Source organism: Hydra vulgaris, chromosome 01, assembly GCF_038396675.1.
Source record: "Hydra vulgaris chromosome 01, alternate assembly HydraT2T_AEP".
Taxonomy (NCBI): Eukaryota; Metazoa; Cnidaria; class Hydrozoa; order Anthoathecata; family Hydridae; genus Hydra; species Hydra vulgaris.
In genome coordinates this window covers 36,533,804-36,552,230 of record NC_088920.1, presented here as the reverse complement: position 1 = coordinate 36,552,230, position 18,427 = coordinate 36,533,804, and the positions used below count along the sequence as shown (strand labels likewise).

Below are 18,427 nucleotides of genomic sequence, written 5' to 3'. Positions count from 1 at the left end.
TTGCTTCAACTTTCAGGTCAGATTTTTGCAAATCAATAAAGCGGCTTGTATTAGAAACTTTCACAAGATATTGAAAATTCTATATCAATTTTAAAAAAATTTATAAAAATTTATCAAAGGTGACCTGCTAAGGAAAACAAATTGGTTTTCTTGGTACTATATATTTAACTTACGTTACATCACTTACGTTACCGAGCGATTATTATAGATTATAACTTTAGTAAAATACATGTAGCTTTAACTTATGTTACACAAATTTAAAATAAAAATGTGCTTTAACTAAGTGTCGTTATTCAAAACTTTAAAAGTAAAAACATAACATTTAATATTCTTTTGCATATATTATTAAAAAACTTTAGTTTTTAAACAAAATTTTGGATAAAACAAAACTTTATCATGTTTTTGTTAACTTACATTACATGAAAATTGCAAAAGCTCTTTTATTATTTTCTTGAAATATATATATATTATAAAGTATAAAATCTGACCAACAACAATTTGAACATATTAGCTCCATTTTCATGCTAAATTAATTCCAATTATGCAAATAAATTTATGGTTAAAATAACATTTTACCATGATTTTACTTTTTTTAACATGCGATAATGAGAAAAACCGTAACTTTCGGAAGCATAAAAACAACTTAAATTAATTAATTTTAGTACTGAAGATATACTTTAAATTAACTTTCATATGTCCACATCAATATTCATTAGCTAAAAGTTGATATATATATATATATATATATATATATATATATATATATATATATATATATATATATATATATATATATATATATATATACACATTATTCAAGGTTTTGTATTTTTTATTATTATTACAAAAAGGAAAATTCTAAATACAAAGGGATAAACCTCATTTAATAATACAACAACAAAAAAGATGAACTAAAAACAAAAATGAATACTAACTGTATAACATCATATAATTATTCAAAATTATTTAAATAATAACATTTCTTCTTTAAAAAAGCAAGTTTTAATTAAACAGAACAAACCAAATAATAATTTTTTTGAGTTTCCAAAATATAATAAAGAATCTTTCTAACCTTCATATTTGCTGTTTTTTAACATATGCACAACACCAGAGTTCTCCATCTAAAAGATTTGTTTATTAAAGCTTAAAAAGAAACAATTTTAAATAAATAGCTTGGCTTAATTTTTTAGGATATAAAGTTTTATTTAATTGAGCACTACATTAGGCCACTAAAATATATATTTAGTTAGTAATATATATACTATGTTGAAGTAAGCAATCTTCCACTAAATTACTACCGAATGTTTAAAAGTTTTGAAAATTTTCAAAATAATCACAAAATTCTTTGACTATTTGTATCATAAATAATTATGATAATTATGATAATTAAGTTATCTACATCATAATTATGATGTAGATAACTAAAATATGTGATAGTGGTAGAGCAATAGCCTACTGAACAGAGGCCTTGATTAAGGTTGCTCAAGGTTTCAGAGTTGAAGAATAGAGTGTTATAATAACAATAAGATAAAATAAATTAGTCACTTTAACTGTAGCCCCTTGGTCTTGAGGTGGTAAGTACGTAAAAAAAAATCCTTTTTAGATTAGATAGAATAATTTCAAAGTATTTGTAAACATTTAACATTTATAATTATTTATTAGTTAATTTTATTTGTCCATTTTTGATAGATTTGATAGATAGATAGTAATTAATAGATTTTATATTGATTGAGTAAATAATCTAATTTAGTATTTACAATGATATAAATATTGTTCATACAAATTACTCATTCCCTAACACATAATTTATATAAACAACAATTCTCAACTGTTAACAATAATTAAAAATAATAATTAAGCAGCATCGACATCAAAAAATTAAAAAATGTGTCAACATAAAGCTACATCAAATGACAAATATGACTATTTATGAGAAATTATAAAAAAGTAATGAAATACAAATAAAAATAAAGAAATAATATTTATACATTAAGCTGTATATTTGTTTACATTTTTTATACTGACAGGGGTGTAGTAGTCCAGTGGCACGGGATGATTCATTTTCGCCAAGGACAACTGAAATTTTTAAAAAATTAATGCGCATTTTTATGGACTATTAGTAACATTTTTCATAATGCTAAACTTTTTATAAAGTACATTTTTATAAAGTTGTTTAAGTGTATTTGTAAAAGTCCCTGAAGTTTTTAATAATATTTGAATATCCACTTTATTTTTTCTAGATGCTTATCTACTTTGATTAAAGTTTGGAATTACTTATGTTGTTTGAACAAAGAATGAACTTTAAAAGTTATAAGTGCTTTATAAAAGCAATAACACCATTATAGTTTTATTACTTTTATAATGCATTTAGTGACTAGAGTGTTATTACTTTTGTAGTCGTGTGTTTATTGTTTTGTTTTTTCGCTAACAAACTTATAATAATTTGCTCCTTGAAAACAAAGTACACGGCTTTGCATAAACTAAAATTTAAAAAGAATCATTAGTTTCACCCAAAAAAAAATACAAGAAAAAAACTTTTACAACGGACAACTATCATAGCCGACAGCTCAAATGAGAAATAAAAACTGTTTCAGCCGCTTGCAGGGTAACTGGGAAATAACCAGAGGGTACACTGCTGACTGATTTGAAGGGTTAACTACTGATTTAAGAAACAACTTTAATAAATTACTTCTACAATTGTTTTCATGTGCTTTGAAATAAGTTCTTCTTCAACAACCTGAAAAAAATCATAAATACTTATGATATATATATATATGTGTGTGTGTGTGTGTGTGTGTGTGTGTGTGTGTGTGTGTGTGTGTGTGTGTGTGTGTGTGTGTGTGTGTGTGTGTGTGTGTGTGTGTATATATACATATATAAACTTTATACTAACTATGAAATAGTAAATAAATATATGTTGAGTTCTTAAGGTCAGCTATAATATGTTTTAAAGATTAAATAAATATAATATGTTTTAAAGATTAAATAAAACATTTTCATTTTTTGTTGTTGTCAAAGAAATTATGATTAATTTGTAGAATAAAACGCAAAATTAAATATTTGACTAAAGTAGAGCTGAAAGACAATGATCATTAACACAAAGCAAAAAAAAAGCAAAAAAACGTAGAGCAAAAAAAACACATTAACGCAGAGCAAAAAAAAGCACAAAAAAAATTTTCAAATAAAATACAGATCAAATTTTACAGATACAAATTTTCAAATAAAATACAGATCAAAATGTAGATTTTCTTAGTACCATCTAGTCAACTATACAACATGAACGTATTATATTCTAAACTAAAAAACAAATCAAGTCTAATATTAGCTCTTTTTCATGCATTTAAAAATAATAAAATTTTTTTCTATAGTTTATAAAGCTAATCTTAAGATTTTGGATGTTTAACCTTCCTTGTAATTGTAGAAAAAAAAAGGTGTTTTCGTTCCAACACCCAAGAGAGTTGTCTATTACTAGCTTTTCTTTTTTAGCAGCAATACAACAGCCGGAAACTTGATTTCACTACGAGAGTAAAAAATTTAATTTTTTAAGTCATTTGCAGCTGTTGCCAAATCATTCACAGTTGAAACTTTCTTTTTATATAACACTTTTAACAGTGGCTTCAATACCATCCACAACTGCTTTCCTATGCATATAGGGTCCGAAATAAATTTTATTTGGATTTTGTGTAGTTTAACCACTTTTTGAGGATGCGTTTTTTTGTATTTTTATTAGCAATTATGATTTTAAATAAAGTGGATCTTTACTGCAATGATCTACTTTGTTACTAAAATAAACATGCCATTAATCAATCATTTTTGACATTTAACAGATCTTTCTTTTTTTCATTATATTTATTAACATCTGATTTGCAAGTAAATAGGCTGCGTTGTAATTTTAAACAAGCTAAGATATAATTTCTCTTGGATGCCTAATGTAAAGCTTATAGTTCTTTTTTTGTTAACCAGCTATGTCTCAGTTGTTTCTGTCACTGGTTCCAACTGTATTTTATTTTTTCAAATTTTTTAACAATGAGACAAATTTCCCTAAATATTTCTTAATTACCCGAATCTTGATTTCACAATGGTTTGAATATTTTAAGTATATTACCTCGAGAAATTTTTGTAATCAATGGTATTTCCCAAGCTGATTGATGAATGTCATACTGATGCTTAAATTCATATTATTTGTAATTGTTTTTGAAAAAAGATACAATAATGGAATAACTGATGTTATAAACCCAAAATACTTTTTTATTTTCTGTTGAAAAAAAATAGCCAAGTTTCGCAAAACTATATTTGCCAGAACAATTTCTAAAGAGGTTTATTAATTTTGATTTATTTGTTAACTAGTTTATGATTTTACTAGTTTGTTACTTCTCATTGCAACATTTTTCATTTTAATCGGTATCTAAATTGAGTTTACAAAATCAATAGCAAAGTATTTTCCAGCAAAGAAAATCAAAAGCAAATTTTTACATTAGATAAGACTTAATTTTGTTTAAAAGCAACTTTTATTCATTTTAATTCAAAGTTATTATTCTAATTCACTCCCAACTGCAAGCAACCACTATTAAGTTGGGAGTTACAACTAGGCTGCAAGCAACCACTATTAAGTTGGGAGTTACAACTAGGCTGCAAGCAACCACTATTAAGTTGGGAATTACAACTAGGCTGCAAGCAACCACTATTAAGTTGGGAATTACAACTAGGCTGCAAGCAACCACTATTAAGTTGGGAATTACAACTAGGCTGCAAGCAACCACTATTAAGTTGGGAGTTACAACTAGGCTGCAAGCAACCACTATTAAGTTGGGAATTACAACTAGGCTGCAAGCAACCACTATTAAGTTGGGAATTACAACTAGGCTGCAAGCAACCACTATTAAGTTAGGAATTACAACTAGGCTGCATGCAACCACTATTAAGTTGGGAATTACAACAAGGCTGCAACCAACCACTATTAAGTTGGGAATTACAAGAAAAGAAAACAGTTGACTGAAGACTTGAAAAGTTGCAGGTTGTATGAGAGAGAGTTCTAAAGGGTTGAAGTGTTAGGAAAAAGGCTAGACTAATAAAAGTTTTTAGAGAATACAGAGACAGATATAGTAAACGAATGAGACTTAGCTGAATGACGAGTCAAACGAGAATGAGTTTTATTCAATGGAAGATGATAAACTCATAGAGATAAAATAGATGATAAACTCATAGACATAGAGATGATAACTGCTTTAGCAGTGACCATGAAAAAGCATCATTAGAAGAACCAATCCAAATATGATAACAGTATTCCATACAGGGGCAAATAAGAGATTTTGTGAGACAAATAAGAGATTTTGAGGTAGAAAATGGAATCAGAAGAGAAAAAATGGCAAGCACGATAGAGAGAAGCAACCTTGCCAAATGCTAATTTAGCAATGGACTATATATATGGTTTCCATGAAAGGTCAGTAGTAAGTAATAATTCAAGAAGTCGTAAAGAAGAGAACTCAGTAAGAGGGTTACCATTCATTAGTATAGGAATGTTGACTGTATTGCAATAGTTGTTTGCAGTAAATAACTGAGTTTTGTTGGAGTTGAAATTTACAAGCCACTGTAAGCCCCAATTCGTTACAGAAGTGAGATCAGAATCAAGTTCAGCTGTCTGCTCTAAGCGATCAAAAAGAAAAGACTTTTTACCAAGACAGTATAAAGTTGAGTCATCAAGACAGTATAAAGTTGAGTCATCAAGACAGTATAAAGTTGAGTCATTAGCAAAAATAGCTACTTTTGATGTAAAGTTTTTTAATTTAGTTAATATAAATAATAGACAAAAATAAAAATAATAAAAATTAAAGAAAGTAAACTTTTCCTTTTTAACGGTCAGCTACACAACATGAATCATTAGTAAACAAATTAGCTCATATAATGCTATACACTTGATAATTTTTTGGTAGCCTAAATTAGCTTTGTGATTGGTCAACTTAACATTAAATGTTTTTAAAACTAAGTCTTTAAAAAATAATATAAGTAAAGTTTTTTGACAATAAATTTTTTAACAAATATTTTTTTTAACATCAAAAGTAAAGTTTTTTGACATTAAATATTAAATCAAAAAATTCTTTCTTGAATTTGAAAACTATATATTCTCATTTACTTTTATGTATTTAAGTTATATTTTTAGACATTTGAACAATATACTTTTTCGCAGAAACCTTTTTTTTATTGTTTTAACTTTTAAAAAACTTAATATGTTAACTGCATAGAACAAAAATAAGCTTACCTTTACAATAGCTGGTTCGGAGCTAGAGTCTAAGCAGTGTCTCGCTCTTTCTCTCTCCTCAGCAATTCTTGCCTCTACCTTCCAAATATATACAGATGCACTGTTCTCAGCAAGGAACCTTTCACTTTCCAACTTAAAATTTTTAAAATTCACAGTTTCTAATTGTTTTGCATTGTATTTCCAAATAAATATAAACTTTTAAAATAAAAAATTAATAAAACCATAATTAAAAATAAAAATAATTATAATTACAAACTACAGCTTTTTTTTTGCAGTTACAAAAAAAAAAAAAAAAAAAAAAAAAGTACTTTGTAAAACTCAGCTGAAACTTGTAAGAAATGTTTCTCAAACTCGTCCTCATAAAATGATCTTCCATTTATTCCAAGGGTCATCAGCATTTGACATGCATTCTTAATAGCCAACCTTAAATATCCAAAAAATTTAAATTGATAAAACCAGAAATATCTTGGTTTCAATAACTCATAAACTATTAAGGTTCTGATATAACTGTGTTAAAAACAGTTAAAACCTGTGTTGAAATCAGTTTAAACATATATTTGTTATAACTTAAGTTAACAAAAATACCATTAAACAGCATCAACATTAACATTGAGCAACAATAGAACTATTAATAGCAAAGTAAATCAATTTTTAAATATATTTATAAAAATATTTAATAAATATTTATAAAAATTTTATACCTATTTACTACCTCCCCTTTTCTTTCACGTTCAATCAATGAAAGTAAAGTTTCACGAAGATTTTCTTGAATTGGAGGATGACACACTACCTAAAATAAAATAGATAAAGACATTCTTGGAATAAAGTTATATATTACAGCAACTTTAAAACTGAAATAAATAATACCTGCTCTTTGAAAAGTATAAGTCCAAGGTCATAGACAGTAACAACCTTACTCTGTTCTACATAAGCTCTGTCCTAGAGGTAAGATTTGGTATAGTTAAGAGAATGTAAGAAGTTATTTTTATTTAATAACTAAAAAAGTCTTAAATTTTTTTTATTTTTTTTATTTTTGTTTTTGATATATACTAAATACTTGAACATTTATATTATACTTACATATATGAAATGTTTTACATAATATAAAAATTGAGAGTGGGAATTAATTTTTTTATCCAACACAATGTTATATTATAATGTAACATTTTTATTTATAGAAAAATATTATTTATTTATTAATTATATTTATAGAACTATTTATAGAACATTTATAGAAAATTTACAATCACATTTAATAATGATAATTACTTCAAAATAACTTCAGAAGTATGGATAGGATACCCCCCTACCAAAATATGGATAGGATAATGGCCTACAAGATGCATGAGTAGGGTGTAGTTATTGATAAGTAAAAATTCTAATTGTTCAGTGTATAAGAGATTATAAACTGCTTTTGTTTTTTAAGCAAATTACAACATGGGTTCAGAGAAGCAATGACAAATCCTAAAGCTTGTTTCTTTCAGCGCAATAGATTGCAGATAAATACAACATAAAATACCAAAATTTAATCACGGACTACTACCCTATGCTGCCATGGCATAAGGAAGCAAGCCATCAAAATGTGATTTCATAAAAAAGGAAAAATAATATAAAAATATATCTATAGTATAAAAAGACACTAACCTCTATTTTAGTTTAGAAAATTAATTTTTTTTAAAAACTTTTTTTTAAAATAAGTTTATCAATAGCCATGGGATTTGATTCCTTTAACCATTGGTCTTACAGTGAAACAATGTATAAAAGTTTTAATTTATATATAACATTGTATGAGACTTAATTCTTAGATTTAAACCAAAATACCTAATTTTAGTCCGAAAGTGGACTTACTTCTTATTGTTGTGGCAGAATAGTATTGTCAACTAACATTAGCCATGAGTAGAAAAGTCCCAGAGCAAATAATTAGTTTTTGTACATAATAGTTTACAGTTTTGTTTAATGCAACACTTTAATTTGAAAGTTTGCAAAGTAAACAAAGCAACAACATAAAAAATCTGACTTCAAAAAATGATTCTGTTGATGACATGGTTAAACGATAATTTGATAGAAACTTCATTATCAAGTGGCAACCAATAAACAAATTTTACCAGGGAGTTACTTGAAAAGAGTTCTGTGTTTTACCAGGGAGTTACTTAAAAAGAGTTCTGTGTTTTACCAGGGAGTTACTTGAAAAGAGTTCTGTGTTTTACCAGGGAGTTACTTGAAAAGAGTTCTGTGTTTTACCAGGGAGTTACTTGAAAAGAGTTCTGTGTTTTACTTAAGACTTATTTTGATTGTATTTTTACTTTTCAAACAAGAGGTTATAAAGATTTCATAAAATATATACATTTTATCATTTCTATTAAAGAATTATAAGTTACAAGATTTATAAATGTTGAATGTAAAGTGTTAATTTAAACATATTTTTATTACACACCTCAATTAATGTAAACTTGATACCTAATACACTTTTATGTTGATTTATAAAAAAATATTTACATATATACATTCCAAAATATTTTTTGGAGTTAAAATTTAAAAATGCCTCTGACTCAATAAGCTGCTTTAATTAATAGCTTAGTATAATTTTATTTTTATTATTTTACTGTTACAGATTTATTTTTGAAGCAGATTATTGACTCGATAAGCTGCTCTAAGCGATAGCTTAGTATAATTTTGTTTTTATTATTTCACTGTTACAGATTTATTTTTGAAGCAGATTATTGACTTAATAAGCTGCTTTAATCGATAGCTTAGTATAATTTTATTTTTATTATTTCACTGTTACAAATTTATTTTGAAGCAGATTATTGACTCAATAAGCTGCATTAATTGGTACCTTAGTACAATTTTTAAATTAACTCTTTTAAAATGTAAAAATATTTAATTTTGACAAAATTTTTCTAAATGTTATAAAAATGCTTAACAAGAATTTTTTTTTTCATTTATAAAACTAAAAAAAAAATCACAGTTATTTAACTGAAACTGAAGAGCCATTTTCTGATAAAACCAGGCAATGCTTAAAAGTATAATTAAGATATCCTTCAATCACACTCAATTTTTTATATAGTAATGCTGATAGGGTAAAAAAGAAACCTGTTAAAAATCATTGCTATGAGACAATTGTATCCTTTTTATTCCTATTAAATGTTAGTTTCTTTTTATATTAGGGAGATGTAGGTAGAACTTTCAAAAAAAAATCAAAAAAACTGAGTAAAACCCTTCGTCTTAAAATCATAAGTTGAAGTCACACATTTTTGGCCTACTTTAAATACATATATCTCTTACATTAAAGTTCCTGCAGGGTATTTTATCATTTTCGGAAAGAGTTTCCCAGTGTAATATAAATGGTTTAAAAAACCTGAGGGGTATTGCTTACAAAAATACTTTTTTGAGTCATCAAACTGTAAAAAATATTTTAACTAGTGTTCAAAAATCAGCCATTATGAGAAATGGGAAAGGTTCCATGTTTGAATATATAGATTTTTTATTACACCAAAATAGTATTCTTTTAATTCAAAAAAAAAAAACTTTGGAGTAATATCTCATTATTGAAATAAATTAATTTTCAATAATTTATCATTATTGAAATGAAAAGAATGATAATTTGGGGAAATTGAATATCTTTAGTTTGAATTCGTTAGCATAATTAATTAAGCTAACTGTAATGTACTGCCACTAAATAATTTAGATGAAGACACAAATGATGTCAATTTTAGGCCGTAAGAAACTTTTCTGGAGAAAAAGTTGAAAGAGCTACATCAACTGGTAACAACCTAACTGAAGCACTTCAAAACACAAAATATATTATCGAACTAAAAAAGAATGTTCTAAAAAAAGGATTTTTATTCTACGGCATGATAATTGTATAAAAAACATATACACATTTTATAAAAGCTGAACTTTTAGGCTATAAATGGTATATAATAATATTATTTTTGAGAAAGTTTTTTTTTTTTACTTTTTTTAACTACCTGGCCCACTGTGCATTGATGAAATAGCAACCAACTTTTAAAAATCTAAAGACTTAATTACATTGTGACTCTTCCAAAACTATTTTATTAACTCCAAAAATAAAAAAATAAAAGAAATTTATGTTAACTTCATCTACATTGGCTAAAATTTAAGTTATTTTGTTATTACATATAAAACTTTCTGTGGTATATACACATATAGAACTGTGGTATATATCATTAACTTGAATTGTCCTAGTTGGAAATGTGATGTCAGATAACTAACTGGTAAAACTCTTGTTTAAAATTTTGGTCTGTCTAAAAGATCATAAATGAAAGTACAATAGTAGCAGTAATTTCACTAGATAATAACCAGCTTTTCCAAAAATATTTCTACTTTGTAATAATAATGTAGCTTTTACATAAACGTTATCAATAACTAAATACAATTTTTTTTTTAGGTTTGATAACACAGAACTTTAAAAAAAAACCATCTTGAGAATGTTAATTTTGTATTTTCAGCAACTGATAACAATATAATCAATTGTAAGTGGAACTAGTAACAAAATAGTAAAAAGCTCTGGTTATTGCATCAGCAGAATAAACAACATTTAGATGCTCAATTATTACTTGAGCTTTATAATCTTTATCCTTAATTTTTAGATATCTAATGGCTGCATTTAAAGTGGTAATGGTGTAGTGGTAATGCGCTCACTTTAGAAACAAGTAGTCCCAAGTTCAATCTCCCACCATGTCCTAAGTAGTACAGCGTTTAACTTGTTTTTCTATGCAGTGGCTTTGTTTGCCAAGTTTGCTAAGGTTCATGCTTCAGAATTATAGGTTGTAACTACAATATTTAAAAAATCAAAAAAACAAGAAAGCTCTTTGACTGTAGTGACTCCTTTCGGCTATTAGGAGGTGAATAACATTAAGAGATTTATTTTAAGAATAACTTTGAATATTTCTTAAAACAGAATTTCTTAAATATCTTCCCTATAAAGACAACCATGTTCAAAAACAACTTCAAATTTCACCTAGCCAATTTGTATGTAATTAGAAAAGGCTTAAGTACCTAGAAGTAAAGATAACAAAAAATTCAGACTTCACCATTTAAAATAAAATAAGATAGCTTACAATTTGTCAAGCAACTTCATTATCTTTTTATTAGCAGTGATCCAATTATATCAATAATGATTATTTCTCAAGATAGAAGTAAAAATAAAAATATTCAATTTTCAAAGAAATCATTAAAACTTCTTGAAAAATCTGTTTAAAATAGATGAAATGTAATTTAAAAAAAAACAGCACTGATAAATTGTAAAATAATGATGAAACTGATATGATTAAAGAAAAGGAAGATAAGAAAATAATGAAAAAAATACTAACTATATAGTAAAAAATATATATAATGATAATAAAGAAAACATAAAGCCGATGATAACTTTAATTATTTCCTAAACTAATAAAGCCAAAATGATAACTCAATGTGTTAACTGATTAACTTTATTTATAAATTTATATGGCTTATAAAGATTTTTTACTATCTGCAATAAGGTAGGCTCTCTTGTCAAACTGCTATTCTGACGTTGAAAGTTCTTCTTGTCCACTAACTTGGATTTATAGGGATAGGCAAACTGAGATATATAAGGAGAAGTGAATATGGGGGTACATATGTTGACTGACTTAAATAGGATAGGTGCAGTGAGTGTTCATGCATTAACTGAGGATTTGAGTTTAGGAAGGTAGTCTTGCAAATGAAATATTATTTTTATGTTTATGAATTTAAAGGACACCATTAGAACATAGAAGTTCAAAAAGAGAACTGTTAAACCCCTGCATTAGAGTAACTATGCATTCTGCTAAGTCATTAATGAAGTTAGCAGGATTACATCTAAATATTTTTGTTATGTTTTTAAGAGTTTTTAAGAGTACTTTTTGAATTAGTTCCTTGATTGGTGGGATTCATTTTGGAGGTTCTTCAGAACCTTATTTTTAATGAGACCAAATCATTTCTTTCCTTTATTCGAAACATAATCATCAACAAATCTAAAACAAACAATTAATTCAGACTAATACCACAAATGATAACTAAAAGTGGCAACACTGCTTTCTTTGCAACTTTTTTGTTTGGATTTTGTGATAAAAAGCAGAACAAATTGAGATCACTACTTGGAGCTTAAACAGATTAACTAATACATGACCACCCAAACAGGTGTAAAGGTGGACAGCCGAAAAGACAACTGACAAGTTAAGGAGTTCACACTAGTCATCACAAAGATACTACTTCTCTAGCAGAGCAATCGCATACACTATGTCACTTTTATTCCACAAATCAGTAATGATTTATGGTTAGTATCAGTTTATAATGGATCATATTGCTCTAAATATTAGCAATAAAACAAGAAAACTTATTTAAAGCGCTTTGCCAAGTTGTGCCAAGCTAAAGTGCTCAAATTACAAAGTAGTGGGCTAGCTTATTACTCTATTCATTATTATTTAATATTATTCTTTTTTTCTTTGTTTGTATTATAAATTTTAAGTGACTTCTTCACGTTAAATTAATTATTTTAACTTTCAAAAGTTATATATATCACCTTAGCAACAATGAACAAATAAAAAAATAAAAGAATGTCAAATAAACCCACCATATACATGAGAATATCTCTAATCATAACCATAGCTATCTGATGATCATTCCATGCAATGTTCAAGGTTTCTAAAAAGTTGTTTGTCATGCTTGTAATTACATCTTTTCGCACCTAAGAAATAGAAAAAAATGTTGATAACTCATACACCATTTGAAATATAACTTTTCATATATTTCAAACAACAATCAAACCTTTCCAACAAGATGATCAGTAACAACTTTGCGAACACCATTATATAAACGTTCTCCATGCTTATGTAATACCATAGTATATGCATTCCTATATATACATATAAGTACACATAACTAAGCACTTAACAAAAAATTAATCTTTTAAGCTACTTATACAAAATACTTTTAATTTATTTGTATAAAATAGGACATTTTTAAAAACAATACATGTAAGCAAATAAATATTGATAACACTTGAATATTTAATAACCTTTAACATTTTTGACTTTTTCGAACTTATATTTTACTTGCTTAAAAGTTGAGCAAATGAACAAAAAAGTTTTGTTGCAATTTAAAACAAAACGCTTTTATTTTTTTAGCAAGCACTTTTAAATGTGCTCGCCAAAGTTTTGTGAGTGTGTAGGCAAGAGCGAAAAGACTTAAGCATGAAAGCGCTGGCTTTATGGTGAGGACTGCATATATAAATTTATTTTAAAAATTTTTTAAAAATTATTTTAACAATGTTTAGAGAACTGGTTAATTCAAAAATTTAATGAGAGTTTAAAAAGTATCCGTAATTTTAATAACTAATTTTAATAAATTTTAATAGTTTTAAAAAACATTTTTAGCAGAAAAAATGGCGCATCTTTCTGATGAAATTGTGATTGTATTATTCAAATTAAATTCAAATTTAAGATTACAACTTTCTGCTAAAAAAGGTTTTTTAGTGTGCTATTAGATTGTACCTAAAATAAAAAAAAACTCCTTTCTGCCCTAAAGGCCATATTAAGACATACAGAAATTAGGGATTGTTTTATTAGTTTTTTCACCTATGCCGAAAAGTACAGGTTTTGATTTAGAAGATGAATTAAAAAGTTTGTTGAAAAATATTAATATTTTTTTAAATGATTGTTAACAGGCATATGATAATGGTGCTGATATAATGAGAAAAAGAAAAAATCCGCAGACAATGATTTTGGAAAAAAAAAAAATCTTTTTTTCCATTTTTATGTTAAATCACCTCCCCAATGCTGAAAAGGCCACTAAATACAAGGAGGCTACTTAACTGTGGTTACAACCCTCTCTCAACTCTATAACTCCGAAACACAAACATTGACAAACAAGGCCGCTCCACAGTGAAACAACTGGAGCGCGGTGCTACCAGGAACATGGTGGGGATAGAATTCAGAACTTCTTGCTTATGAAGCGAGAGCTTTACCACTGCACAACTGAATTTTTTGTAAAAAACCTTTTTTCAGATACAAGATGGAAATGTAGAACTAACTTTATCTAAATAATTTACTGTTAAAACAGTAAAATTTCATTTTGTATAAAAATACAGAAGCATTAGAAGATTTAAATAATGGAACAAAGGATTATAATTCACAACCATCAGAATCAGGGTCGACATTCAGCAATGCCAACCTAACTGCAAAAAATCACCAACCTCGTTTCTATGTTTTATGGTAATAATTTTTTTTGCCGACCTGATGCTGACCATTAACAGTTTTAGGTTGGCAATTTATTGCCGACCTTATTTTTTCTACTTCCGAGGGTTGTCATTAAAAATGATTTATGAAATCTCTCAAGAAAGATTATCTTATTTAAAATTGATATTAATCATCTTGATTAAATTGATAAAATTGATGTAAATCATGTTGCATTCTGTATTAATATCAGAACTAATGGTAGGTTTACAAATTTATTTGCCACAATGATTACAAATATTATTTGCATTTATGTTAATATTACTTTCATTCTTTTCAACAAGAATAATATATGATTCACAACAAAATATGTCACTTTAACTACTTTTGATTTCCATTCAACTTTTCTGTGTCCAATCCAAAAAAATAATTATGGAAACAAAAATAAATAAATAAAAATTAAATATTTTTTAAATAACCACAAAAACACCAAGTTATATGACTTGAATGTTTGTTTTTTTAAGCTGAAGGTTGTTTTTTTTTATAATTGTCTTTTTTACTGTTTCATTCTGTTTTCATTGTTCAAATTTATCTTTTTTATTATTATTTTTGTTTTATTGACTAATTTATTTAAGGATTGTCACTGTGGAGTGTACATACACCGACCGAATCTTAAAAATAATAGGTTTCAGGCAATTCAACTTTAAGAAATACTAAAAAAAATTATGCAGCACATAAAATACTTTTTTTAACTTTGAACCTTGTATTGACTAACACATAAATAATGATTTTATATATATATATATATATATATATATATATATATATATATATATATATATATATATATATATACATACATACATATATATATATTTCTGATTCATTTCCAACAAGCAGTCACTATTAAGTTGATAGTTACTAAAAGAAAAAAAAAGGATAGAGTTAATAAGCAAAGAAAAGGTTGACAGAAGACTTGAAAATTTTCAGGTTGTATGAGTCAGGAAAACATGAATATGGGAAAGAGTTCTAAAGGGTTAAAGTGCAGGAAAAAAAATAGACAAATAAAAGTTTTTGGAGCATGCAGGGACAGATACAATAAAAAAATGAGTCTCTGCTGAATGACGAGTCAAACAAGAATGAGAATTGATGAAAGTAGATATGATAGCTCATTTGAGCAACAACCATGATAGTATTTGTAGAAAAGTGAAGGCTCAAGCTTGACAGATCGAGCAGGTCTAACTAAGTTTACAATGCGTTTTCTGACTTTGTCTAGAAAAGAAAGAACACCATTAGAAGAACCAGCCCAAATATGAAAATAGTATTCCATACAGGGACAAATAAGATCAACATCAACAACAAACAAACTGTCAAAAAACAACATAAGTCATTTCAGCTTCTTTCTCTTTTCCTTCAATAGCACTAATGCTCACTCCAACATTGGAACAAATTTTAGTTTCTTCTCACTTTTTCTTTTTAAACATTTACTTTGCTGACCAAAGTATACTGTTTTGCTTTTCACAAGACAAATTCATTTTCTAGCATCAGGGTTGTTATCTGTCAAATATGTGTGAGACATATTTTCTGCCGACATAAAATATGTCCCACATATTTTCTATCGACATATTTTGACATAATTTTATGTCTGAATTATTTTCTGCTGACATAAAATATGTCAGACATATTTTCTGTCGACATATTTTGACATATTTTTATGTCTGAATTATTTTCTGCTGACATAAAATATGTCAGACATATTTTCTGTCAACATATTTTGACATAATTTTATATCTGAATTGTTTGCTGTTTGATATTCTTGAAGAAAAAATCAATCTAACAAATTTATTGCGCATTTCAACTTAATTTACAGATTTAAGTGAAAATAGTTTAACAAATTTGTTGCTTTTTTGCAATCAATTATGCTTCATAAAACTTTTACTTTAAACCCTATAAGCAAACATCAGTTGTTTCATAAAGGTCTTTTTCTGCCCTTTTTAGCGATGTATCATTTGATAGTATTGACTAATATTGGCATTTATTGACTTATTTATTGATTATGACTTATTTATTGATTATGACTTATTTATTATGACTAATATCGACATTGATAGTATTGACTAATATTGACATTTGATAGTATTGACTAATATTGACTAGTATTGAGGCATCAGTTGAAAGTATTTGATAGTATTGATTAGTATTGATTAGTATTGGCGCTTTCCCTTATTAGAATGTAAAAACCATCTCAAGCTGAGTGTTTATTTCTGAAAGTGGTTTTTATTAGTATGACTAAACTTAAAATTATTTCTTCGATTAAAATAATAATAAAAAAAACTTTTTCTGTTATCTTTAATTATTAATTGATCCTGAAAAAGATTTCATTATGAAAAATTGAATTCAAAAGATTCTATGAAAAAAACGGTTCACAGAATTTCAAAAAATTCGCGCCAAATTAAACTTATTTATGTTGAAGAATTTGAAATATTTCACAAAAGTTATATTCAGCTCATTAAATTCATATTAAGAAGACTAACCGGTAATAATTTATAACTAATTATGAATAATATACTTTTAGTTATAATAGTTATGATTTATTTAACAATAAAATAATTGACAATTGCATTATAACAGCATAATTAACTCCCATAAACTTGTATAAAATGTTTTGAGTGAAATATATATATTGGAATAATTATTTTTTTCGTTTTCCTTAGGATTTAAAGTCAAAAATGGAGAATAATTTATTGAATGAATCAACTATTAGTTGAAAATAACTGAAAATATTTTTTTTAAATATTATTTTAATCAAGAGAATAATTTTAAGTTTAGTCATATTAATAAAAACCATTTTCAGTAATAAAAACTCAGCTTGAGATGGTTTTTACATTCTAGTAAGGGAAATCGCCAATACTAATCCATACTAATCAATACTATCAAATACTATCAAATGATGCATCAATACTAGTCGATACTCTCAAATGATACATCGCTAAAAATACTTTGTCAATACTATCAAATGATACATCGCTAAAAAGAGCAGAAAAAGACCTTTATGAAACAAAAGATATTTGCTTATAGGATTTAAAATAAAAGTTTTATGAAGCATAACACAGGTCAACAAAAAAAAAAATTTTTTCTGGTGCCAAGAAAACAATTTGTTTTTTATGTAGGATTTCTTATTTTGATTTCAAATATGCAACTCATTTTTTACCATCACGTCAAGTTGTAAAGATATTTGGGTTCAAATCTTTAGAGTTTTGGGTAAAGTCCCTAATATTGTCGAAAAAAAAGTTGTTCAAAAAGTTGTTGAAAAAAAAGTTGTTCAAAAGTATGTCAACCTGAGTCTCAAAAGAAGCGTATTTTCATAGAAATTTTAAAGATGTTATTCGTTTGTAATAAAAATAAGTATTTTTTGTATTATTGCTGAAAAACATTTTGTTGACATTGTTTTAAGAGTCTTTAGCATTTTTTCAAATAATTTTTTTGCCAAAAAATTTTAAGGAAAAATTTTTATGTTTTCTAAAATCTCTATACTATCTTCTAAAATACGCTTTTTTTTGAGACCCAAGTTGACATACTTTTGAACAACTTTTTTTTTGACAATATTAGGGACTTTACCCCAAATATTAAAGATCTGAACCCAAATATCTTCACAACTTGATGTGATAGTAAAAATGAGTTGCATATTTGAAATCAAAATGTGAAATGCAATCCAAAAAACAAATTGTTTGCTTGGCACCAGAAAAAAAATTTTTTTATGTTGACCTTCAATTATAATTGATTGCAAAAAAGCAACAAATTTGTTAAACTATTTTTACTTAACTCTGTAAATTAAGTTGAAATGTGCAATAAATTTGTTAGATTGATTTTTTCTTTAAGAATATCAAACAGCAAATAATTTAGATATAAAATTATGTCAAAATATGTCTATAGAAAATTTATCTTACATATTTTATGTCAGCAGAAAATAATTCAG

General features: G+C 26.4%; 1 protein-coding gene across 1 annotated transcript in view; it reads right to left on the bottom strand.

Moving 5' to 3' along the window:
- LOC100202538 (cullin-3) overlaps window positions 1-18,427 on the bottom strand; it is a 49,225-nt gene that overhangs the window by 25,603 nt on the left and 5,195 nt on the right. Inside the window, exons 3-10 of the mRNA XM_065788050.1 lie at window positions 13,046-13,133; window positions 12,852-12,965; window positions 7,124-7,195; window positions 6,958-7,046; window positions 6,565-6,679; window positions 6,257-6,388; window positions 2,690-2,737; window positions 1,073-1,121 (exon numbers count right to left, since the gene is read on the bottom strand). Coding sequence (XP_065644122.1) covers window positions 1,073-1,121; window positions 2,690-2,737; window positions 6,257-6,388; window positions 6,565-6,679; window positions 6,958-7,046; window positions 7,124-7,195; window positions 12,852-12,965; window positions 13,046-13,133 — 707 coding nt within the window. The remainder of the gene's footprint in view (window positions 1-1,072; window positions 1,122-2,689; window positions 2,738-6,256; window positions 6,389-6,564; window positions 6,680-6,957; window positions 7,047-7,123; window positions 7,196-12,851; window positions 12,966-13,045; window positions 13,134-18,427) is intronic.